The sequence below is a fragment of the Plectropomus leopardus genome, chromosome 2, assembly GCF_008729295.1.
Source record: "Plectropomus leopardus isolate mb chromosome 2, YSFRI_Pleo_2.0, whole genome shotgun sequence".
NCBI classification, from domain to species: Eukaryota; Metazoa; Chordata; class Actinopteri; order Perciformes; family Serranidae; genus Plectropomus; species Plectropomus leopardus.
Window position 1 is genome coordinate 10,082,745 of NC_056464.1, and position 18,483 is coordinate 10,101,227.

Below are 18,483 nucleotides of genomic sequence, written 5' to 3' on the forward strand. Positions count from 1 at the left end.
GATTTTGCAGTTTTAGTTAAAGCTGAACTTTGGACCATGGGAAGTACTACTTAGTATTTTCTGTGGCTGTGTGGTGAGCTTTATAAAGGCGAACTTTGCTGATTTCTCCCCTGCTCCGTGTCATCCCAGTGTGTGCAGATGAACTGTGTTTGGCTTCCCCCCCGTGCAGCGAGTGCCTGGAACTCCCTGACCATTTGCCGGCTGAGGTCTGCTAGGTGACACAAAATGTGGCCAACCTCGAAGACGCCACTTGATGGCAGATGGGCGGGGAGGTCTGGGCTCTCGTGGCACATGGGGAAGCCAAACACAGTTGGTCTACACATACCGCCCACACTGTGATGACACAGAGCTGGCAGAAAATCGGCAAAGTTTCCCTCAAAGTTTGAGAACATAACCTGTTATGATGATATCAGGGATTGGACTTGAAGGCTACACATAGATCCATACACACATACATAGGACACTATCGAGTTGCATTATGGGAAGTGTGGTATTGAATGTTTATGAAGCTTGGCCTAAAATACTGTTTTTAGTTTTTTTAACATCCGTCTCTTGCAAGTCCCCCAGCTTAATGGAAATGAAATACTAAATTGTTTAGTCACCCATGTGTGACACACAAAAAATTCACCCACAAAAAATAAAAGAAAAACATTGCTCACTTATATAGGCAGCCACATTTAATAACTGTTTATTCAGTCAATATTAGAAGACAACAACAGCATAGTGAGGCTAACTTTTATTTTTGTTAGTATTAATATAACTATTTTTCACAAAATATCTCAGTTTTTATAGAATCACATTTATTCATTTTCTATGGACTGCCATCTGCATAATAATGCACAAATGAAGTTTGAATGTGATTTTTTTTATTCATTTGTGGTTGCAATGCTGGTTGATTTCAAATGGTTTTAGCAAACAGACAAAAACTGTTAAAAATGAAAAAGTCTAACCCTTCAGTTCTCCAATAAAATAAACTGTTTATGACTGTATTTAAGGGCAATACCAGTATTTTGATGTGTGTTTATCTTGTGCGTTTTTCTTCTGGTTCTATTCTTTCATTTCCTCATGATTTCCATAAAACCTATGGTCTTATTGTTCTGTTAGTATGATAAATATGAACACAAATACAGTAAGATCACTGACGGCTGGCAGTTCTAACCCCGAGGTGCCACTTCTGTCAGACTTTGTTCAGCTCATAACGAGAAAAGGTGGCATCTCTGCTTCCCTCTGTTTAAACACCGTACAAAAGTTACAAGAGCAACATTTCAGAGGAGATGACAGACGTTTCTGTGCATCAGTCCCTGCGGACGAAGCTGAGACTTAAATCAAACATCAACAACACTGGTACTGTCCTTGAAGACACGACATGTTAACATCATTAATTGTGACGTCGGAAAACATGCCAGTGATCCTTCGGTTCACTCCTCTTCTGTTTTTTTTTTTTTTTTAAATTCCATTTCTCAGGCTTTAATCCTTTTTTGATGTAGGAGTAACAAAAAAAAATCCCAAAGCACAACCCAGACATCTTGAAAGGCTATGCACTGAATGAAATTTAAATCCTTTATGGTTAGGCCAGGTCTAAACTTAGACACTGTAACCTCTCGCCACATGTTTCACTGCACCATTTCAAGTCAATGTCTCCTCGTCCTGGAAATATGGATGCTCTAGGACACTCAGGGCAGATATTCGTTTCAAGGGGTCGAAGGTCAGCATTCTCTGTCGAAGAAAGAATAGCATGATATCAGAGCTGCGTCAGGTGTGAAAGAAATAGTTTGACATTTTGAGAAATTCTTTTATTCGCTCTCTTGCTGAGAATTGGACTAGGAGCTTGATGCCACTCTGTCTATGTCTTAGTTTAGCATGAAGATATGATACAGGAGGAAACAGCTAGCCCAGCTCTCCTCAAAAGTGACAAAACCTGTTTACCAGCACCTCTGACGGTCACTGATTAACACATTATATCTCATCTGTTCAAAATCAAAGATAAAAGACAATATGCCATTCATGCAGGGTTATGTGCTACACTATCTTTTGGCCAGGACCAGTTGCCAGGCAACCAGCGGAAAATGAAGGCAGTTACTGATCAAAAAAGAAGTAGAAAACACCAAAAATTAGCTAATATTGCTCATTAACTGTCTTTAGTTCTTCCGACTTAGATATTTTAATTTCTTTGTTTTTAAATAAATTCTAGATTAAAATTGTGTTTCTAATTTTGCACTTACAGGGGAAGTTCTGTATTTTTTAAACCATAAAAACAAATTTTTGAAATTATTGGTCCGGCATTAAGAGAGAGCTGAAGCCGGCAGCAGCAAACAGGCTACAATGTAATCCTTTAGGGCAACTCTGGTGTCAATCTATGTCTGCTAAAAGTGCTTGTTTTTGACACTGACGGGCTCAGATTCTTAATTTAAGTGTCTGACAACATTATGGAAAGGATCAACTCTCTCCCACTGTGGAATAAAACACTTGAGTCTGAGACAGGTGTACATAAGGGGAAAAAAAGACTGCACAGTTGCAAATGAAAAAGGACATTTTTATAAGGAAACAGACACCTGTAAGTGTATATCTGACTAAACAGAAGAACCCTTATGCCTGTTTTTGTTTTCCTTTTGTGTCCTTTTGACTTGTGCAATTTTCTTTAAATAATGTTTTTTTTCCCTCTTAAGAACTTTGATAACTGAAAATGTTGAATAAGCATTGAATGTCCTGTTGTATGTGATCAATGTATAATCTTGATACTAAATACATGCAGTTTAACAAAAACATCATGGAAAGAATCCTTGTAGAGAAATGCAATGTTTTTCTTTATCTTTTATTTCATCAGGTCTGTTTGTTATTTGAGTAAAACAATTTAATTATTGCAGAAAGATGATATCAGAAGAGCAAAATTAATAAAATAAAAAAAAAATGTAATTCTCTGTATGATCCTTTCCATAAGGTCAGACTTAAAATAACAATCTGTGGCTGCAAGTGGCACAAACAAGCACTTTAAGTGGAGGGTGCACATGAATGGCACCAACGCCCTGAAGGATCACATCGCAGCCTGTTTTTGTGGCTACAGCACTCTCACTCAGTGTTGGATCAATTTAAAAATTGTCTCCATTAGTCACTTAGACACAAAACCACAGGAAATAAGGTCCAGGCTAAAATACTGGTTTGTCTTTAACCCCATATTTTATTTAGAGAGGCAAAGTAAAATAAACCATCTACTTTAAAAGGCATTATTAAGTCAATGATTCAGTTCCAGAAAAGGAACATTTTGTTTTTCAGAGCAGTTGTTTAAACCAAATACTAATTCATTGGAAAAGTTGTGATTTTAGGTCTTTTTTTAAAGTCTTACCAGCACTATAACTTATAACGCAGAAAGAATACTTGTCAAGTCAAGTCAATTTTATTTATAGAGCCCATTATCACAAAACATGGTTTGTCAAGTTTAAACAGGACTGCTGTATGTCCTGCTCTCTCCTGTAGTTTGCCCAGCTGGATAAGTAACATTAATCATGATCATTACTAATACTGCACCACTGAAATTCTTGTGGTTTGTGTTTAACATCAGCAGACTCTGAGCAAAAGAGATTCTTCTGGAGTCTGAGGTTAATGATCTGTTACCGTCCTGATTTCAACTCTTTTAAACAATTACCAGGCAGGATGGGAACAGACGCTTAATTTCAAATTCTTGGCAAAGTCTTACCTGCAATAGTTGCGCCCCCTGCTCATTTATCTCAGGAACAAAGTCAGTGATTGGGCGAGGTAAGAGAGGGGGAAAGTGTTTTCTTGAGAGTGTGACATCAGTAGGCCACTCGTCCTCTAGTGGCAGGCCAATAACTCTGAAATAAAACAAAATTCTCAATGAAATAGACGTAATATACAAATCATGCAGTCAGGTGAATATCATGGAAACTAGGCGTTACTTACTCAAAAATTTTCCCAAGTTGGTCCACCTCTGATTCTCCGCAGAACAAAGGTCTAAACAGACAGAAAGTTTGTTCCAAAGTTAATAGATTATGGCAGACATTAGGTCACATGTCGTTGCAACTCCTGTCTGTGCAGGAGGGCAAACAGTGACATGATGTTCTTTAGTCATAGATTAATACAATGATTTGACTATACCGTTCATGATACTATTACTAAATCCTTATATCATTATCATAATTCTGCTGTTCACAAGGCAATTATTTTGAGGCATGAATCTCTTTACTAAATCTGACTGCCGTTTCATGCAATGTGTCATTTGTACCACTAGATGGTGCTGCAGTGTCTGTCCCTCAGCTAATCTGGGACAGATACTGCAAAGAAGACAAATGAGTGTTGAAAAGCTTTAATCACATCGTGACTTTTGCATGTAGAAACTATTTGTAGGCATGCCAATCATGTTTAAATACGCTGAAGCAGATCAAAATCTTTGAGCCGTCAGTGGGTTTGTTGTACGCATGATGCTGGTAACTCATCACTTCAAGATGTAAAGTTTAACTATGATATGCGTCAGAGTTCATTTATTGTAGATTTAATGTAAAGAAGGATTCAATAAATATGTGTATGTGCTAAAATTATTATGTGTGGCAAAGTTAAGCTGCTTTTCCCAATTTCACCTCCTGACAGTCTGGAGTTCCCGACCAGATTTCCCCGGAGCCGCTGATAACCTCGTAATGTGATCCATTTCCAGATCAAATCTGAACCCTCCGCAAACTCATCACGGCTGCTCTAGTGCATGGATGTGTGATATGTCTGAGTTAAAATCTGGACACTCACATCCCCGGGTAAAGAGTGTAGCTTCTTTCATCAATGAGAGAATGAGTCTAAAGGTGGAGCAGACCTCCCTCTGCTAAGATTATCAACATATTATTGTGTAGCGTTTGATGTTCTGTTATGTCTGATAATATAGAGTTAGTATGTTTGGGACTATAAAAAGGAAAAGCTGTGTGTGCAGACCTTGCCCTTGAAAGTGCCATTCGTGCATAGCTAATTTGCGTTCAGGAAATGTTTTTTAAAGAACAATATGTGGAAATATTTATATTTAACATATATGCAAACAGTCCATAGTCTCTGTATTTCATGTGCTGACTTGTAACACAGGACAGGACAAGAGTTTTGTCAATATTTAACCAAAGCCACAGTCCTTCCCTAACATAGTAACCTAAAACTAACAAAAAGACACTGCGCTTTGTACGTCCTACCCTCCCTCCTCAAGATTTAGATGCGGTATAATGATGCCACACTCTGTGCGTTTACATGGTGTTAGAAAAAGTCGAAATATTGTGTTAGTCTGATTAAAACTGGATTGAACACACAGAGATACTTAAATTGGAAATCGAGCTCCTCTGTCATTTAAACACCTCAGTCGGACCTGAACTGGCCTGGGCATTCTACGCATGCTCCTGGTCGCCGGTGCCTCCCTCGGTGGTTAGGGACAGGGACTGTCGGTTATTTATGAGGGGGGAAGGGGTGGTGCAAAACGAGTCAGACAAGCACTGAGGAGGGACTTGTGTTTGATTTTAACTTAGGTTATCTTATATTTATTTTTAATTCAAAGTTACACCCCAGCCACTCCCCTCCTATGATAAATAAATGACAGACCCTTCGGGGCTTTGGGTCAGGTTTTGGTAGGGGTAACACATATTGACGGAGAACCAGTCTTTAACAAGGGCATGGAAGCTAAGCAATGCACAGCTTTGGATGGGGCCGCAGCAAAACATACTTTAGCCACCTAAAAAAATCAATATCAGATTAAGTTTACACTAGTTTGAGTAGTAGCTCCTCTTCACCTTAGACAACAGCTGATGGAGGCAGTGGGAGACCAACAACTCTGCCGTTCAGTAAAAGTAAAATGACTGCTTTAAAATAAATGAAAATTTTACTCTCTTTAGTTTTTCTTTATTCAGTCTAGTGTTTTTGTATCGGCTTTATATACCTCTAGGTAACGGCTGTTTTACAGCAAGGTGAAGTGATGAAAATACTGTAAAAAGGGCGTTTACTGATATTGAGTTTTTTAGGTGGCTTAAAACTAATCAATTAAGGCAGAGTTTGTTCAGCAGACTAATTATATGTGCGTGACTCAGCGGTTTTCTACCCTTAAGTAAATAAACATTGTGACTCGATCTTAAGCAACTAGCTGAGAGGTTGCATATCTCCACCTTCCATCAATAAATCGATTCTCCCCCACTGCCTGTAAACTGGGACAAGGCCAGTAGTGCCATTAAATGGCCTAATCAAGCCATACTCGTAGCTCCTCTTAACTGTGCATGTAAACATACTGGCTCTCGGGATTTGAAATAACATTAAAAGGAAACTGTCAGTTAACATCATCCAAGCAGCAGTTTCTCCCCAAAAACGTGTTTGGCAAAGCAAATTAGTAGTATATATGGATTTTGTAGGAGACATGGTTTTCAAAGTCTGAGCTAGCCTGAGGAATTATAGGAGAAACTAGAACTCACTTTGTAAGCACAAACCTCCACCTTGCAAAGGTACCTTCAGGATATATGTAATCGAATCTCTGCTACTTTGTAACTTAATCAGATCACCACCAAAATCTAATGCACTCTTTCTTTGCCCGAGGTGTCTTTTCTCATCCAATAACATCCAAAATCTGTTCATGTTACCTTTTTGAGAGGCACTTTTTTAAACCTAGATTTTAAATACTAACACAGGCGCGCATATCATGCTGTATTAAATCAAAACATATTGTTTATAACAAAACAGATAAACATAAATATATATACAGTGCCACTATTCTGCTGACTCACTTGCGTCTGAACATCTCGGCAAAGATGCAGCCGGTGCTCCAGATATCCACAGGTGTGGCGTAACTGGACTGCAGCAGAACCTCCGGGGGTCGGTACCACAGCGTCACCACCTGGGACACACAAACATGAAGGTCATCAACAGTATGAAAATATTTAAACGCAAGTGAAAGAAAACAAACGTATGACCAAAACAAACTTATTATGACATTGAGTTAAAAGTGAAACAAAGAACTGTACTCTTTTGCAAACTTCAGCTTGTCAGCAACAAAGAACTTGTTTTATTTACATGTCTGGCTCTGTTGATCATTTTTCAAAGTTTAATCTTACAACAGTAGCTATAAATATCAAGTCATAAGCTGCACTATGTGTTTAGTGCCTATTAGCTAATGTTAACATGCTAATAGGCAAAACTGAGATGTGTTTGACTTTAACTTCCACATTAACTTCCACATTCATGCTATGTTTTTTACCCAGTCATTTTTGGAATTTTTAATAAGCTACCATGGACATGTCCTTAATGCCTGCACTGCATTGTAACATGTCTTGCATTCACAAAGTTAATGATTAGCATCATGTTACATGTTAGACACTGAATGCATCGTCAGTGAGGAACATGTAAAAAGATCAGTGTGATAGATTGGATATCTCGACTACATCTTCAGTGGCTTGAGGTCTGTTTTTTTTGCGCAACTGAAAAAAATGCAATGCTTTGGAAAAAGCTGTATGCGACACAATTACTAACGGTGTAGTCTTACCACAGGAGTGAGGGCCATGTGGCAGCTGTATATCCTGGCCAACCCAAAGTCAGCCAGCTTCACCTGGCCCTGGCTGGTTACCAGAATATTCTCTGGTTTCAGGTCTCGGTGCATCACGCGATTTGAGTGAAGGAATGCAAGACCACACAGCAACTGTCTCATCAGGTCCTGCAGAAACACACACAGGAGTATTTCAAGTGGAGCTAAATATTTTAACAGAGATTGAAAAATCCCACGCCATACAGTTTGCTTCCCTCTAATCATTTTGTCAGATTTTGCTGTTTAGTTTTGATGTCGATTCAGTTAGTTCTCACCTTAATGCGGCTGGGGGATAGTCCTGGAGCAGGGGCTTTCTCCAGGTACGTCTTTAGGTCTTGGTCCACATGTTCAAACACCAGCGTGACTTTAGTCTCCTGGTCTGACCTCTGGGTGGCACATACATCCATGAGCCTGCATGCACAATAAAAACAGTTACTCCCGTGAGAGGTGCTCACAGTGACATAGTTGTAGACGCCACAACATGTTTATAGCTGTCTCACCTGACCACATTGGGGTGATCAAACTGTTCCAGCCTTCTCAGCAGAGCCACCTCTCTGACTGTGGAGACCGGGAGGCCATTTTGGTCCGTCTGGACACGCACACTCTTCAGAGCCACAAACTGCCCACTCTCTGTGTCTCGAGCCTTATAAACAGTCCCGTAAGCGCCTCCTCCGATCTCTGCCACTGGCTCATACTGGATACTGGTGCCGTGGGCCATGGCCATCATTAAACAGACTGAGAGACAAAGTATGACACAAATCAGATGCAAAAGATATTAATGCTGTTAATTACAATAATGAGATGATGAAAGGTGATAAAGAATGTTTATCAGTTATACTTTATTTCTGATCAAATAAAGACTTTTCTTATTCTAAGCAGCCCACTTGCCCTCTTAGATAAGAGAGAATGCTAACATGCTGAGGTTTAGCAGGTAATATCTACTAGGTTAACCACTTTCCCACCAAAATAAATGCATGCACGTGGGTTTTTCAAACACGAGTGAACCCACTGAATATAAGCGATTGACTGCATTTCCACTGCCACTGAGAACATGGCTGGAGTACACAAGTGTGCCTTTAAGTCAGCTTTTGTGTGTATGTGTGGGTTGTTTTGTTGGTGTGTCTGTGACAGGCAGGAGAACAGGTAAACAGTGGACAGCAGTAATAACAGGGGTCTTTGAAAACTTTTCAGGGGCTTTTTCTCTTTTTATATGTATTACTTGGTCAGTCTCTTTTTTAAACTCGGTGCAGACTAACTTGGATTGGTGTGTTATTGCTGCTTAGGAGGAGACAGAAGATAATTAGTGACAGTGCGTCACTGCATCTCGCCAGTTAAGGATCTGAAATTACCGCGTTCCTCCGGGTGTTGTGTTCCCATCAATGCCAGTCGGAGCCGCGGGTGATAAAAAGCCGTGTCTACAGCAAAGTCATTTGACCTGGGTGCGAATGCTGGTCATATACATTGTCACTGCATCAAAAAGCCAGCAGTTAGTGGGTGTTAGCAGGTTTTTTGTGCAGTGGGAATGAGGCTTTGGTTTAACGTGTTAGTATGCTAAGATTTTAGTGCTAAACACAAAATGCAGTTGTGGCTGACAGGAATATCATTAGTTTTGCAGGTAATTGGTTATAAACCAAAGTCAAGGACAAATTCAGCTTTTGACCTGATCATGGCACTAAATGAGGTCAGAGGATCACCAAAGTCATTATTATTCTTCCTGACAGAGGCATGAATTCCTGTACAAAAGTTCATGGCAAGACATCATACAACATAACTTACAGTATTTGTTGAGACATACTGTTTCATGGAACCAGTCAAGCTGCAGTTTACATCCATGTCCTTCCAAGACTCATTTAATATATGTGTGAAGATTAAAGGTAGATTAATATAAAGATTAAGATCAATTAAAAGTATAAAGTGTATTTTTTGGCAGAATATAAGTTATATCACCATGCAGACATGTATTTTTCCAGTGAAAGTGATTTACAATAAGAAACATGCTGTCATGGACATTTGTGACAAATTAAAAGTAATTTCCTGAGGGTGTTCTGGATACATTGTGTTCACAAGAATGAAATGGGTGAGCAGCGACCTCTACCTTTGACCAAAAAAATCGAATCAGTTATTATAGATTCCAATTCGACATTTGTGCCAAATTTGAAAAAGTACTCAGGATGCATCTTCTGGGAACCATGAATGTCTGTACAAAAGTTAACAGCAATCAATCCGATAGTTGTTGAGATATTTAAATTTGGACCAGCTGACAGACCGATATTGTTGTTAACAGATCGACTCTCTTAATTTGGACACAGATGTTAAAAATACATAAAAACTTAGACGAAAAAAAAAAATCATACTAAACCAGTGTAATGAACTCTCTGTATTGTAGTACTAAGAAGATGCATGTAAAATAAAAAGACTGCAGGATGCGTCAGCACGAGAAGAAGGGCTGCGGTAGTGTGGAGGAGAGCTTCATTCAGTGACCAGTCAGAGCAGCTGGTCATGTATGGAGCAGTAAACCTCTGACCCTCATTAGTGTTTAAAGAGAAGATATGGATGTGGTGCAGTCACTTAAGTTCTCAGTAACAGTTTGCATAACAACAAACCAATCTGTTGTAACACTGCGCTTAACAAAGGGGAACAAAGGCTGTTTTCTACTTTAGTAATTCGATTTGTAAAACACTGCTGCTTAGCACTGTCTACCAGTGAGCAGTAGTTTGAGCAGTGCTGTATACAGAGGAGGCAGCATCCAGAGGGGCATGCTGTAAAGCTCATCAACCTGGAGGACGTGCCAAGAAGCTGACTCGGCCATTCTGACTCTGTGCTGAATGTGCAACATTTGCAATTACACAAGTACTGTTGAGGACTGAAAAACTGTATCTAGATAAAACATCTGGATGGGATGGTCTAATCCAGTGAGGTAAATACTTAGAAAAAAAAATCAAAGTACTTTATCACGGTGATACAAAATCCTGTAAATCAAATACTGTCTTGAAGCAGTCCTGCTCACTGATTTGTAACATTTCCCAGCACAACCACAGCTAATTAAACCATAGTTACGCTACAGCACTTTATCTCACAGTAGACACATTTCTTCTGTCTCATGGTATGTTTCATCATATTGCCCAACTCTATCATCTATATCAATTGAAGCAGAGTAAATTGGGTTTCAATTCCCTCGCAGGGGTCGATAAAATCCAGTTATAATCATCAGGGAGGTGAACATCTAACAAAATTAGGCTGCTATAAACACTAACAACTACATACTAAAATGTAAGCCATACTAAGATGTGAGCAGACATCTTCAAACCTGCATTATGAAACAGCATTCTTAAATACTCGATCCCGATTGGTTTGATTGTTTTTTCTGAAGAGCAGGCATTTACCAAAACAAAAGTACCTGATGATTAAAACTAGTAAAAACGCTGAAAAAAGCAGTTTCTCATTAAAAAATCTGTATTTTTCTGACCCTCTAATCACAGGGGGGCTGCTAACTATGATTGCTGACACAAAAAATGAGAATCTTTGGAGCTAGTTTTTGGTTTGTCTGTTGTTTGTCTGTATCTGAGGACTATAGGACCTGCTCCCTGTGTAGATATAAACGGCTCATCCTAAGATAACAAAAAGACAATTCTTATTTTGAGGTGATTATACACCGAAGAAAGCATACTTATTATTATATTTTTGCCAATATATCCCACTAAATCCTAAACGCTGCACCATTAACATTATATAGAGGCAGTAAGGGCTTTGCTCACACTTTCACCTTTCCAGTGGAAAAAGAGTGGTTGCTAATATAAAACCCTTCTCATTTTTCAGCCATTCTGGCAGCAGGAGTCAACTATGCTTGGAGGTAAATGCACAGCATTTTATGGCGAGTTGTGATGGCCTCTATCAGAGTGAAGCCTCATAAGAGCTCTCCAGGTACTTTGGGCGTATAGCACTGAAATGTGTGACATATTTTTAGACACATCCAAAGAGCAATTTTTTCAAATGCTCTTCTACATTCGCCAAATGTTTTATAATACACGAGCTACAGGACAAGGTCCCTGACCTCCTGAAAGAAGTCAAATGACTCACTCAATGAGATGCCATTTTAAAGCAAATACACTTGATGAAGGACATTTGGCAGCCACTCTGCCAGCACAGGAAGCACCTTCAACCGCTCAACCCCACACTGCTTTTCTGTCCCGGCCCCTCTAACTTTCCTCTGGCCTCCTCACCAAATCCATCTCTCAGCACACAAACACACAGAGAGAATCATCCCACCGCTTCCTTCCCTTTGTTCAAGACCCAATACAACGATCCCCTCCACCTACTCAGCATTGACACCTGTCACATTATGTCCTATTTAACAGTTTCAGTTCAGTGCTCCTCTGCTTCCTCCTATTGCTGCTGCCTTCAGGGTTTTTCCAGTACAGTTCATTAGATCAGGATCTGTGACACTAAGTTCAGCATGTCAACGCTCATTATTCTAAAGACAGAGCAGGGCGGCAGCATCATCTTCACAGCCTCGTGCCCGCTCTAAGGTTAGAGGTGGTTGGCTCATAAACTGCTGTGCCTGCTTGTAGGTCCTCTTTATTTAAGTATGTCTTTGTAAATGAGGGACATCTGCCTCTGTGACTGATGTGTTGGTGTGAATTGAAACAAAGTTATTAAAGCTCTGACACCGCTGTTTTCAATGTTTTTTAGCCCAATGACCCATTAGCTCAAAGAGAGTCAGAGCATGGACCCCCTACTACATACATTGAAGAAAAGTGACTTCTACTCCAGATAATTCTCTGAATATTTTCAGGTCTCGTTTGCATTTGCCCGTAGCTGCTAAGTCAGCAGCAGTTGTGGCATGGCGGGGTGTGTTAGTCTCCCCTATTGCACTGTCGCCTGTGGTTTCTGAGGTGCACAGTGTGTTAGAATTTCTGGCTTGAAAAGTTATGAAGCAACCCATCGCTGTTGCCAAGAACGTCCATCTGTCCACTTCGCCATTATAAGTGGTGCACAGTGCTTTAGCATTAGCTTGCTAACAAGACTGCACAGGATTTTCTGGATAACAGCTACGGCCTGTCATAAATGACATGTATTGTAAATTAAATGTTAATATTTCTATATTCCCATATGTTCTGGTATTATTTATTTATTACTCACCGTTTACCATTACCTTCCCACTACAGTTTGATAAACATGAATATCATGATCCTGTTGCCTGTTCAAAGTTTTTATGTGATTTTGTGAGTCTTGGAGAGTATCTTAAATTTAGGTCCATGGAAATATCTTCGACTAACAAATAAGTCTATTAATCGCTTATTCAACTGACTTTGGTATTTGAAGGATCCTTAAAGTCACTTTTCAGCTTCTTCAATTTGAGGTTTTGACACTTTGCTTTTACTTAGTAAATTTCTTTGTTTTTTTTAACTGTTGGTTTGACAAAATAGGGATTTGAATACATAACATTGGACTTGGGGAAATTGTCATTTTTCATGGCTTATTAAACATTTTACAGTACTGTTGTTGAAAATATACATTTATCGATGCATATTGTATCGATATAGTTGAAACAGCTTCAATGCTATTTTTCTGCAGTTATGATACACTAGTACCAGCTGCACTTTCTCACTCACTCTTGTTATTAATGTTTATTGCAGTCATCTTGCTGTTCTCTGCGGCTAACCAAGAAAGAAAAGTCATTGTCGTCACCTAGTTATATTTATCTTTTAATAAAAGTTCTGATATTATGCCCTCAGTGTCAGCTCCGTGGTATTTAAAATGCTAAAAATATCAATATTTTTCAAGTCATTGTATTACATTTAGAAATTCCAGTATCGTGACAACATTATTCTATAAACAACACACTGATTGTAATCCTCACCTCTTAATATGAATAAAAACTATCAGTAAAACCCTTAACTGCCAATAGAGAACCTTTCAGTCATGCTTTGCCAGTAGGTATAAACTATAATCACGGTGGACTTGTTAGGGCAGCCAGAGTGTGAAAGAGATGAAGGAGGGCTGCGGCTAAAATAGTTTCTGCAGGGGAGAGTGAGAAAAGTGCAGCAACAAAAGAGCAGAAACACAATCCACTGAAAGCTTAACACTTTAAGGAATTCATTATCTTTTGTACCAATCTCCTCATTTCCCAAAAGCCAGTACTCCAAAATTTTATGTTGTAAAGATATTTGAAAAAAATGTTGACAGCATGTTTGTACTGTAACTTTGTGGTACATGATTGCTTAATGAGCCCGGAAACGAAAAAAGATCAACGCAGAGTTACTTGGGAATGTTGTAATTTTGTATACGTGTCTTTTGGGGCTATTTAGATGATTTGATGAAATCATCGAGATGCAAATCTCACCACACAGCTGCAGTCAACTATTCTTACCATTCAGAACCCAACTTGTACATATAGGGTTAATTATGTCTCATGATATTCAGTGAAGTGCAACTATTGCAACAATACTAAATAAAATACTCAATTATATACTTGTAAAAGTGAACATAAAGTAACACGAAATAGAGATGTTACAGTCAAGGCTGTGAATATTCAGATCTGCTGCCAAACCACAAGTTCTGAAGTGGTCAGTATAAAGTGTAGTTAATAAGAGGAAGAGATGTTGCATTATGCATGTTGAACACACCACATTTCTTCCTCTTATGCAAAGAAAGTTGAGTCAGAGTGTCTGCGGACAAGAATCCGCCTGCATTCCTGTGTATCTGCAAGAAATACAAATTCCTGTCAACAAAATTCATGTCAGAACTGAGCTGAGAAACAGACTGCATATACAAGTCCTTCAAAATAAGACGAGTGACTTCTTTCATCAGAACAGAAATGTAAAAACAATCAACATCTATATTTCAGTGCAACATTGTTGCGTGTTAATTTTCAGATTTTCCCAATTTGACACTACAAAAAGAAAAATACAGATTTTGTTTAATTCATACAGATTTGTTGCTGATCAACACAACTTCAAAATTCAGTACATTTTACTGTTCACAACAGCATTTTTCTGTTTTCTACAAATTGTCTTCTGGATAAATAAAGTTCTGCCTTCTCTCATTTTATTAGAGACAACTAGTGAACTATCACTGAACAACTGAAGTTCATTATAAAAACATTAAAATACAGAGAAACATGTATGTATGTCTGTCCGGTAAGATTTCGCTAACAACCCTGCAGAGATCTGAAATCATTAACCTTTAAATTATTCAAATGAAAAACAACATTTTTAAACAAATGCCAAACAAAATTATATGTCTATATTAGTTTGTTGCTAATTATTGGGTTTGATTTACTAGCTTTGCCATTTATATTGCATATACACACATATAAATACAATTTATAGTTAAAAATCCTTTAATAATATCATATTCATGTAGAACCAACTGTGCAACAGTTTTCAGGCAGCTATAAATGATGACAACAACACTGAACAAGAATTTGTGAGCAACACAATACTAGAACGGACCATAAAGTCTGCAAAATGTAAACAATTAAAACCAGAAATCAATTATCATCTAGTGGTAACAGGCAAGAACAATATGTCTGGGAAACAACCGCCAACAGAACAGAACTTAATAACATTTTTAGAATGGGATTAATTACCACCTATAACAAATAATTACTCAATAACTATTTTTGTTGCTATAAAAGGCTTCTCCGATGTGTTTTTTTTGTATAGTTTGACGATACTAATATACTTTGGTGACTTTCTCAGAATGTTTTGGTATGATGTTACTATCAGGAATACATTTTGACAGCATTATGGGTCTTTCCGAGAGCCCATACAGTTATGACATCGTTCGTATGAGTTAGCACATTGTCACAGATGTTGGATGCCTCATAAAAAGTAAAAAACTGATTTAGCAACTTTCCACTGAAGGCTATAGGCTGTGAGGCAACTGCTGTGGGAGGCAGCAGAGACACAGAGGGCCACTGAGAAAATACTTGACGCGGAGGAGAGAGGCCTGGTGGAAAAGGGTGAATGTGCAGGCCTGTACCGTCAAATGTCAAACTGCAGAAACTTACTCTCTCCATTCCTAATAGAGCTCAACAAACACGGTCTTTCCAGATGATTTTGTTTTCACTTCAAGTGAAAGTACAAAAGTATTAGCATTAAAATATATTTACATGATCAAAAGTGAATCATTTTAGAATAACATATGAGATCTTATTGGATTATAATTATTCATGTTTTACTGTGTCATGCTTTAAAGGCCCAATGTGTAGGATTTAGTGGCATCTTTAACTGTGTTTCATCCATTAGGTTCTTGGGCTATTTATTATTATTTATTTATGAGGTCTATTTTAGTTAATATTATGTATTTTGTACGCTGCAGGACCTAGGTAACGAATTTAGTTCCTTAATGTTTTTAACATGTTTGAATGACAATAAATTGAAATTGAACTGATCCAGCACTGAGGTTGGAAACTGCAACCAACTGAAACTTCCTCCATGTGCTAAGCATGTAAGAGAACTATGGTGGCTGATGTGAAAAGGCAAAAACTGAAATGGCCCTACCTAGAGCCAGTGTTTGGTTTTTCCATTCTGGGCTACTGTAGAAACATGGCGGACTTCATGGGTGAAGTCTCCTTACATAGATATAAATGGCTCTTTCTAGGGTAACAAAACCACAACTGTTCTTATTTTGAGGTGATTATAAACTAAAGAAAACATACCTAATATACTTCATCTGCTGGGTAGCTTGTCAATCTGTGAAACATATCTATATTATTACATCCCAATTCATTTGCTACATTTATATCACAAAGTATATTATATATTAGTTACGAGTATATTATATTTATTTAAGTTTAGCCTATTATTTGAGTAACTGTCGACTAAAATTATCAAATGAATTAAGTGTTACAAAAAGTACAATATGTGCCTGAAAGAATAAAGTAACAAAAAATAGGAAATACTGAGGAAGTACAGGTACTTTAAGATAGTTTCTTACAATTTTAGTGTCACAGTTCTAAACCACCACCACCATATATATGGGCTAAATTTTCTTGTTAATATGATATTGCTCTAAAGCTCTGCCATGTCTGCACCATCATCTGAGCACAAGGGGAGAAAAAAAACAGAATAAAGCAGCTTGATATAAAACAGTTTTACTGTAGTTAGACCGCTTTTAGTCTTAAACTTTCTATTAATGAATGATCAGGCTGAATGTCGTGTTAATGCCAAACCTCTGCTCCTACAGGAAGTGCTCAGGCTCTAACATGACTTGTCACCCTAAAAACATCTCCCCGTTTCCTCCTCAGTGACAAACACCAGAGGAAACACAGAGGGGACAGATTTAAGCACATCATCTGGCGGTTTCACCTTTGTCTCACTACACTGAGGCCTCTAACAGCCGCTATCGATCACCAATCTGTCATGATCGATCATCGGCTCTAACTTCTCATTCATTTCATCCAGCCGGACACTGGAGGCCAGTAGGCGGAGGCAGAAACAGGCCAGGACACAGACGGAAAGCCCTGTGTCTGCCCCGACACGTGGTGCTCCTCCATAGCGCTCCTTTGTTAATTAAACAGGCATAAAAAAGTGGAACAACAAACAGGCCACGCGGACTTTTTCCCTCCTCACCTACATGTTCACTGACGTGGCGGAGGAAGACAGTAAAAAGTAGAGACAGATCACCGCCAGCAACTTCCATTTCCACATCTGTGCCACATTACATAAACTGACAAAGTGACACACATGAATAACACTCATGTAAACGACAGTCAAGACGCTGGCTGCACTCACCTCGGCTGTGTGTTTAGTGCGGCAGGTAAGCTTTACTTCAGCTTTATGAGGAGGACATGCTCACTAATGTGCCACGTATAAAGTCCTCCAGAAGCGGGTCCAGAGCGGCGGGTCGGGTCCGGGAGGCAGCTTTCAGCTCCAGCGGTGGATCTGAGGAGCTGAAGCCAATCAACAGATTATGATTTCGGCCTCCTCTGTTTTTTTCTTGCAGCCTGCACTCTTTTTGGGATTGTCGCTTCCTGTTGCTTCTGGCAACTCTTCAAGGAGGCGGGGCTAAAAATCTTCACAGCATTGTCATGTATGGAGACCTTAAAGCTCCACTGTGGCTCTTAAAGTTGTAATAATCGTATAATTAATGCTACAAAATGCTTTTATTCTTAAAGTTGTTGCGTGTTTTTATACATATAGAGAGAGCAGTTCTTTCGCCTGGTGTCATCTATCAAATATACTAGAAATAGACCTAAACACACCTATTATTTCAGCATGTAAAATGATCTCTTTTTAAAATTTTCTTCACACAAATAAAGTAGTCTATAAAATGCATAGTATTTTAAGGGAGTAAAAAAATCGTATCAATAAAGAAATAAAAAGCTGAATCAAAGATATTAGGGACTGCTCATTATTTATAGCCCCTTTGTCATAGCACAAAAAAGCCCAAAATACCTAACATCTGGATTTGTATGTAATGGATAAGGTTACAGTTGGCATTTACACCTGCATCAAATGACTCTATAGTCATGGGTATTTATCGCTCCGATTCAGTGATGAAAATACAACATCTGGATGGGCGTGCTAATTTTAGCTCCTTTATTGGCGAGACTCAATAATGCCGCACCACAAAAAAAAAAGGCCTACCGTCCATCTCCGCCCAAGCAGCGCTCAAACATCATTTCAAATTAGTCTTCACTCAGTTTTAAAGAGCGACTGGATTAGTAAAAGACATAAAAAAAAAATCCCTAATCCTACCACAACATTTTCACTGGCCTGCTTTTTACTGTTTACGAACTACTTTACTGTTTTTTGGCCTGTCCCTGACTTCAAACATGGCTCACAAAAGAAAAACAGACAGGCATACTCATCTATTCAAATGCCTTATTTCAGATCTTGTTTTAATCAAGTTTAATTGTTTTTAATTACAATTTCTACACCTTACCATGTTGTTTTCCTGCATTTCTACTTTTAGCTATTTTCATTGCTATTATTGTTTGT

General features: G+C 38.6%; 1 protein-coding gene across 1 annotated transcript; it reads right to left on the reverse strand.

The window, feature by feature from the left end:
- Positions 1-681: 681 nt before the first annotated feature.
- On the reverse strand, positions 682-17,508 carry cdk4 (cyclin-dependent kinase 4). The gene is made up of 8 exons (XM_042500309.1): positions 17,275-17,508; positions 8,035-8,269; positions 7,810-7,945; positions 7,496-7,663; positions 6,741-6,850; positions 3,916-3,966; positions 3,692-3,827; positions 682-1,716 (listed from the first exon to the last, which is right to left on the reverse strand). The coding sequence occupies exons 2-8, from the start codon at positions 8,259-8,261 to the stop codon at positions 1,627-1,629; spliced, it is 918 nt and encodes a 305-aa protein (XP_042356243.1). The 5' UTR covers positions 8,262-8,269; positions 17,275-17,508; the 3' UTR covers positions 682-1,626.
- Between the last annotated feature and the right edge of the window lie 975 nt (positions 17,509-18,483).